At 34.7% G+C, this 8,218-nt stretch overlaps 1 protein-coding gene across 1 annotated transcript; it reads left to right on the forward strand.

Annotated features, from left to right (window-relative positions):
- The first annotated feature begins 2,529 nt into the window (after positions 1-2,529).
- On the forward strand, positions 2,530-7,604 carry LOC107656458 (uncharacterized). The gene is made up of 6 exons (XM_016444333.1): positions 2,530-2,761; positions 3,638-3,861; positions 4,899-4,971; positions 5,097-5,187; positions 5,428-5,537; positions 7,119-7,604. Exons 1-6 carry the CDS (start codon positions 2,599-2,601, stop codon positions 7,439-7,441), a joined length of 984 nt encoding a protein of 327 aa, XP_016299819.1. The 5' UTR covers positions 2,530-2,598; the 3' UTR covers positions 7,442-7,604.
- The last annotated feature ends 614 nt before the right edge of the window (positions 7,605-8,218 follow it).

An 8,218-nucleotide genomic window follows, 5' to 3' on the forward strand; every position in this document is an offset into this window, starting at 1 on the left:
TGCTGACTGCATATATCTACTACATTACACGGATCCATTCAGAATAACTAAACACAGCAATATACACATGACAAATCAAAACATTATCGTTAATGTGTGTGGAAACAACGTGAATGTACGGAAATGTCTGTGCCTGTGCATAAATACAATGTGTGATCAGTGCGTCAAGAGCACTCATACACGCATTATTATAACGGACTCACGTGTGCTTACTGTACGACTCCTGTATTCTTCCCGAGTCACATTAAAGATTCATTCAAAATGAACGAATCGTTCAAGAACGACCCAACACTAAGTTATACACACATTATTATAACGGACTCACGCGTCTGTACTGTACGACTCCTGTACGCCACCGCAATCGTCTTTACCTTGATTGCAGTCTTCATCTATCAAAACATTACTAGCGAGACTGGTTATCCAGTCGAGAAACCATAGTTTGCATCTGGCCATTGTAACCTATTGTGCGTTATGGAAGAAAGAAACACACGATGCAGGTCACCATCAACCTATGTATTAATGTTAAAGGAAGGTGCAACCAAACGATAGAAAGTACAGTGTGTTTTTCCCCAGCATATACACATGAGTGCAGGGGCAGAGTCTTAAAGGGACAGACACCCAGACCGTTACAAGTGTACAATCATATCTAAAGGAATTCAAATGTTAGCCTATGTTAGTAACTCTCGTTTTTGGCAGAGGAAACCCCGAATCAGAGTCTTAAAGGGACAGACACCCAAACCATTACACCATACAGCGGTGGGATGTGTTGAGAATGCTTCACACAGCGCGTGTGACAATCACAGAATATGACAGAGCTCGTGTTTTAAAGCGAAACACACTGGAATGAATAATTCACTGAAAACGCAAAAAAAATTATGTACAGGTGTGCTATAGATAGAATAAGATGTAGGGATGGACTAAGATACAGGGTGGGATCAAATAAATATAAGTGGTCTGGCACATACTTTTATTGCACAATGGGGAGGAGAGCATTTAACTGTTCATGAGATTGCTTGTGGGGGAACAAACATTCCATATATATATATATTGGACTTCCAAAACAGGCAGAACACTCAGCAGACCGTCATCATGGACCCACTCAGCATACAGCCGGTGAGTCCCATGAATCTAGTCAATCTCAACAGTTTATACCAAGTGTAGAGGAACAAGCCGAAACTGATTGTCACACTAATCGATGGCACTACTGAATGAGCACTGTGCGATGTCCGAACTGATTGCACTATATTGTATGTATAATCGTTTTCTATTCTTAACTGTTTTAAATTTACTTTAAACCTCTTAAATCAATTTTTTAATCATTTTCAACGTTTTTAAATTCCTTGTTTTATTGTTGTGATTATTATTTTTTTCTTTTATGTAAAGCACTTTGAATTACCATTGTGTATGAAATGTGCTATATAAATAAACTTGCCTTGCCTTGCCTATATATATATATATATTCATCAAAGGTGTGATTTCTATTGTTTGTGTGTGTGTATGTGTTTACAGTATTGCAAAATATTTATATACTGTACAATAAACTGTTTTTTTGTAACTACATGCATTGGACACTGTGTTGTCCATTTTTTGATGTAGTGTCTAATGAATGATCTGTAGTGTGTACATTATTGACTAATGTGTGTATGATTTGGAAGCCATGTTTGATTTTGAGTGCAGTTGAAATGGTTTTGAAGCAATTGTTTGATTTTGCCAGAAGAGTCATGGGTTCTGTGAATTTAGTTTGAGTGTTTGGATTTATGTTTAAGGTTTTGAGAAAATGAGTGATGGTTTCAAGTAATTAATGTACAATACAAACGTTTATGTACAAAAATAATGTATTTACAAACGAAAAATAAAAGTTATAATAAGCTAATTATAAAGGAAACGTCGGTATGACAGCTTCTTTACATGCATTTTGACTGCTCTCAGCACCCGTACCGTAAGTGCACAATTACACGCGCAAGACAAAAAAAGCCTTCTTTTCGTAGCCTTCTGTTTATTATATTTTTCGCCTCAAGAGTTGTGTCCTTTTTTTCTGTTATTTAACGAAATAAATATCAGATAAAAAAGGAGTCCCAAAAACAGAAATGTCTGATCATCGTCCATATCGCTGTTTACATTACACTTGCGTTACCAAGGCAACGACCGACGCATTTGTATTACATTCGAAAGAGCTCCGTTATCAGCACCACAGTGGAAAATGAAACCGTATCAATGCTGACTGGCACGGAATGAAACGGTTAAGCAAACAGAACCGTTCGGCCCGATAGTGGAAAAGCGGCTAATAATCCTCTCAGCAGTCCGAACCGTCGTTCTGATATCTGCAGCCTGCAGCCACCGTGCAATTATGATAATAATATGATAACAAACACCAGTTTGTAATCTCAAACAGCATAACGGACTGTTTTGTACTGGTAAAAATCAAACACTGCCAAAGGCGAATCAAACGCCGCGCTCGACTGTCAAGTAAACGCCGAGCTGTAATTCCACGCCAGGCCTGTAGAGGTCAGTAACGGCGCTCTCGCGAGATTTCTCCTGTCTCACGCACAAACCGAAGAAGACGTTTGATCAACAGTGAAGGGGGAATCGTCCTCGTTGATGCGATTGAACCGAATTAATTCTCAAACAGAGATGGTGCTGTCGTCTTCACAGCAGCTCGTCATGGCGTTCACCGCGGTGCTGCTGGTGTTCGTGCTGTTCCCGCGCATGTTCGGCGGCGGCAGAGACGGTCAGTCGTTCGAGCCGCGGAACAGCAGGAGAGGTGCGGACCCGAGTGGACCAACCTCGGCTGTGTTTGTTTACGCTCTGTGTTTACCAGTATATATTACAGCTTATTATTACGTTTTTTCAGGATTATTGTGGTTCTTTGATGTGTTTTTGTCATTGTGTTTGTTTGTCATTTCATATAGCTATTACATACATCATTTTCATGTTCAAAATTATTTTAGTAGAAGTGCAGATCAAGCTGTCATTGTTTTTAATCATAGTGATGAGCATTATAAACATTAGTACTGGAGTGAAATGTTTCTGCAGGTCTTAAATAGGTGCGGAAATTTTAAATTCGTATTCATGGCATTAAATAATGCATGCACTGTGAAAAATTAATATGTGACCCTGGACCTCAAAACCAGTCATGAGGGTAATTTTTTTTAATAATAAATAAGCTTTCCATTGATGTATGTTTTGTTAGGATAGGACAATATTTGGCCGAGATACAACTATTTGAAAATCTGGAATCTGAGGGTGCAAACAAATAAAAATACTGAGAAAATCGCCTTTAAAGTTGTGCAAATGAAGTTCTTAGCAATGCATATTACTAATCAAAAATTAAGTTTTATTGCTACAAATATACCCCAGCGACTTAAGTCTGCTTTTGTGCTCCAGAGTCACATATTTTAACTCTGTATTTTTGTCGTTTTCCAGTTCAGATATCTAAATATACTTAAATCAAGAAGAAACATTTACTTGAGATGCAAAATTAAGATTTGAAGTCTTGTTTTATGAGAACCTTGAAAAAAAAAAAGCGTTCCCTTCCGTTTATTCCTTAAGTTTACTGAAGTCTTAAATGTACCTTCATAAAAGCTGCAGAAACCCTGGATGTGTGTGTGAAGGATGATGAGTCTGTGTGGTTCTGCAGGTCCTGGTCCCGGTGGTAGTGTGAAAAGTCAGCAGAAGTTTCACAGGAACGCGGCTCCTCAGATGTCTCAGAGCGTGGAGAACATGCAGCAGATGAAGAAACTCATGGAGCAGGAGCTGAAGAGTGACAAATCCAAACCCAACAACAATAAGGGCTACGTCTTCACCCTCATGCCCATCTACGCCATCAGTGTCGGGCTCTTCGCCGCGTATAAGTTTCTAAAGGTGCTGACTTTTGTTGTTATACATTGGAAAATGTTTGGTGAAGAAACAATTTTCACTCAGAAATTGTTAGTAAATTTCACAAATAATTACAAAGAAAAGACAAGCAACATCTAATTAACTGAAATTTTGAAGTAGACAAATTAACTCCAGTAATTTTAGTTTTATTCTTAATTCTCAATAATTTTGTTTTGCAAATTTAAAAAAAAATATATATATATTTTTTTTTTTACAGTTTACATACTATTATTATTATTCTTTTAGAAAAAGCATATTGAATATGTGATAAATGTACAAATAATTACAAAGAAACAGCAGGCGTTAACATATTGAATTAAATATTAAATAAAAAAATGAGAAAGACTGAAATAGTATTTTCTTGTAAAATATAATCCAATAATCTGTTTTATTACTTCAAAAAAATTTTTTTTTACAATGTACATATTTTATTTTATTTTTTTAAAAAGCAAGTGAAGTAGTATGTAATATGCAATGATAAATGTTTGAAACATTATAAAAAAATAAAAATTGCTATTAAATTTCACAAATAATTACAAAGAAATAGCAAGTAACGCTTTTAATTAAACGTGAAATTTTGAAGACTGAAATAGTGTTTTCTTGTAAAACATACTCTAATAATCTTCGTAATAAATTTTTTTTTTTACAGTGTACAGTAATGATTTCCCCCCCTTAATAGTAATGATTTGGATGGGAAATGTACTTGATTGTGATAAAAATAACGGCACAATTCGTGAAAAAATTAATGGGCCTAAAAATACACTTCATTATACAGTGTAAAAAATGTTTTTTTCATAGTTGTAAATATATTATTACAGTGTATTTTACAAGAAAATACTATTTCAGTTTTTCTAAGTAAATTTTACGTTTAATTCAATGCATTATTTGCCGTTTCTTTGCAATTATTTGTGATATTTGCTATGAAAACGGTTTCAAAGCCTATTTTTTATAGGAGCCAAAACAAATTCTACTTTTGTGGTTTGCTGTTTGAGCTCCTTATATCTTTATTTTTGTGTTTGCAGATTAAATCGTCAAGCGATTCTGAAGCTCAAAAAGCCAAAACAGCTCGAGGAGTGAAGAAACCAGAGGAGACTGGTGTGTGTGTGTGTGTGTGTGTGTGTGCATGAATGAGGATGCTTAAAAGTGCTTTTTTAGAAACGCCAACATTTATTTATATATTCAGAAAGAGACTTCTCTGATGCATTTGTCATTTTCCACAGAGAGTCAGCTGAATGAGCTGGAGCAGAGACTGACTCAAACCGAGAAGATGCTCAACTCTATCCTGACCCAGCTGGACCCGCTTACCAACTGGTGAGAGCAGACATGCACATGACAATGAAAGCTTGAACACATGCAAACCTCTTTGTTTTAAATAAATGTGGTTTATTGAGTCGTGCAACAATGCACTTGGTTAAAGCGCATTCATAGCCTGATATTTTTGGTTATGCAGAAAGAGGCATTGAAATACACGCTGGTGGCCAGTGGCTTGTTGGCTTTCAGCGTGTGGGTTTGTTGTTTTGCCTGCTGTTTATTCTGGGTGTTGTTCTGCAGTGTGAAGTCTGTTGCCATGGAGCAGAAGAACGAGATCATGTCGCAGCTGCAGTGCATTCGGCAGCTAATGAAGAAGAGAGGCATGGAGTGTCCAAACATCAGGATAGAAGGTAAACACAATTAACACAGTACTGCGCAAGCACCTTACTCTCGCCGCTGGGCAATAACTACGACACCACCGCTCATAGTCATGGAAACAAGTGTCTCACACAGTTAAATGTATAAATCACAGGCTTATGAAAACATCCATTTGAGCCAAATGAGCTAAGATGAATTTAATGAATGAATGAACGTTTGCTTGCATTTTCACCTTATTTTGATGCCAATTAAATACGGTTTCCCTTACATTCTCAGCACCAAAATGCATTTGGAGTTTTTTTATTGGTTTTGATGCTTCTTATAACTAATATGTATATGTATACTAATATAATATATATACTACTAATATAATATTTTTTGTTAAAGTTTACAATTACTGTGGTATAATGCTTTTTAAATCATTGTGCAACTTTTATTTTTTATTGCCGTTTGAATTTTGTAGGTTTAAGTCATTTTTAAAAATGTAGAATTGCAACAAATGCTTAGATAATAAACTTACCTGTTATATATCCATTTTTATTATTTATCCATATTTATTTATTTTAAAGTTTATTTAAATCATTGATTTAATTAAAATCAGGCAATTCGGGAAATTAGGATAAATAATAAAAATTAATAAATAATAGATAATAAAAAAAAGATTTACATTATTTATATATATAACTTTTTTTTTTTAATGTAAATCTGTTTTTAATTTAAAATCAGCAATTAGGCAATTTAGAAGTACTTATCCATTTTATTATTGTTTTTTAAATTTGTTTTATTATTTAACTCTATAAATTAAACTCTTTAAATTAAAATAAAAAATTAGGCAATTTAGAAGTAAAACAAATCCTTAGATAATGTATCTATTTATTATTTATCCATTTTTATTATTAATTGATTTTTTTAATTTATCCATATTATTCTGTTTTTAATTTAATTTAAATTATATTCAGAAATTAAGCAATTTAGAAGTACAACAAATCCTTAGATAATAGATTTATTATTTATCTGTTTTTATTATTTATTTATATTTATGTATATTTATCCATTTAAATAATATGTCATTATTTTTTCGCATTACAGTACAGAGAATGACTCTGACTCTGACATTTTAATATATTAATGTTAATCCTAATTGAAGGCATATCGTTTGTATGTGAGTTTGCATTCATGTCAGTGAGTAAGTACTAGTTATGCTGCAGTAATGGAAGTTTTAGATTACACATAACTAATGCAGACGACCGCAGTCAGTAAAGCAGCTCACAGATCTTTGAAAATAATATATCATAAGCAAATTAGTGGGATAAGCAAAGTAGCACTGAATCGGCCAACATCAGGTAGGTCACGCTGCCATTTACTGTACGTCAGTGGAGTTGAGCAGTGATGTGGTAATAAATAATGCTAAATTTGTGAATATGTGCTTGTTGAAAAGTGATGCCAGAAAACATTTGGATGCCTAAGTGACACTTGCTTTAATATTTTATTTCATATGTAATGCTCTGACATTCACACATTTTTAAGTGACTGGATACGCTGTTGTATATGGCAAGCATGCGCTTTAGCATTGTGGCGTTGGGTGATGCAAATCACTTGGTTATTTCTTTTAGAGCCGACATGTGAACGCAATCTAGACAAACTCATCGAGACTTTGGCCGCAGCTGAAACGCTTCCAGAAACTCATCAGGAATCACAAACACACACTGAAATACAGCCACATGATCACCGAGAGCCCAGGCCTGAGTCTGAGGGAGAGGAAGAGCTGGAGGAGAACAAGCGCACGGCGGGAGAGGAAGACGTGGGAAGTGAGAGTGACTCTAGTATGCCGTCCCTCGAGGACTCGGCCGACATCAGTGGAGATGATGTTACAGTCGCTCAGAAACTTCCAGAAGATCTGACGGCTGGATTACGAAGACGCAACAGGCCTGAGTAACGCTGACGAGAATCGGACACAAATCTATTGATGTATTTATTTATTTTGTTAATTCTAATGAAGCGGTCAACACTACTCCTTGGTTTCGACGCCAGCGTCTGCATTTGAAGTTAACATGACATCAAAATCCAGCCCGTTTGCAATAAAAAAAATCCAAACTTGCTCTTATATTCACTTATATTTTATTTGATCAAAAATACAGTAAAAATAGTGAAATATTATTACAATTTAAAATAGCTGTTTTCCATGTGAATATACTGTAAAATGTAATTTATTCCTGTGATGCAAAGCTGAATTTTTAGCATCATTACTCCTTCAGTCTTCAGTTTCCTTGGTATTTTTGTGGAATGCATTTTTCAGGATTCTTTGATGAATAGAAAGTTCAATAGAACAGCGTTTATTTGAAATCTTTTGTAACATTATAAAACTCTTTACTGTCACTTTAGAACAATTTAATGCATCCTTGCTGAATAAAATTATTACTTTTTTTTTTTTTTTACTTTTGCATGGCAGCATATCACGGTTTTCACAAAAATATTAATCAGCAGAAATTCAGCTTTATTATCACAGTAATAAATTACATTTTAATATATATTCAAACTGAAAACCGTTATTTTAAATTCTAATAATATTTCACATTATTGCTGTTTTTACTGTATTTCTATATCAAATAATTAATCAGTGACATTATTCCAAAGAAGATGTAATAACTTGCGCCGCCTCCAAAACGATGTTCCTTTTCGCTGACACCATCGAGGCCAGCTGGGTGGGGAAAAT

The sequence above is a fragment of the Sinocyclocheilus anshuiensis genome, unplaced genomic scaffold (genome assembly GCF_001515605.1).
Source record: "Sinocyclocheilus anshuiensis isolate Anshui unplaced genomic scaffold, SAMN03320099.WGS_v1.1 scaffold183, whole genome shotgun sequence".
Classification (NCBI taxonomy): domain Eukaryota; kingdom Metazoa; phylum Chordata; class Actinopteri; order Cypriniformes; family Cyprinidae; genus Sinocyclocheilus; species Sinocyclocheilus anshuiensis.

What these genes read in the sequence shown, in the direction of transcription:
- LOC107656458 (XM_016444333.1), top strand. Translation starts at nt 2,599, where the DNA reads ATGCGATTGAACCGAATTAATTCTCAAACAGAGATGGTGCTGTCGTCT. An exon ending in GCCGCGGAACAGCAGGAGAG is followed by an intron (nt 2,762 to 3,637) that starts GTGCGGACCCGA and finishes GTGGTTCTGCAG; the next exon opens with GTCCTGGTCCCGGTGGTAGT. An exon ending in GAAGAAACCAGAGGAGACTG is followed by an intron (nt 4,972 to 5,096) that starts GTGTGTGTGTGT and finishes CATTTTCCACAG; the next exon opens with AGAGTCAGCTGAATGAGCTG.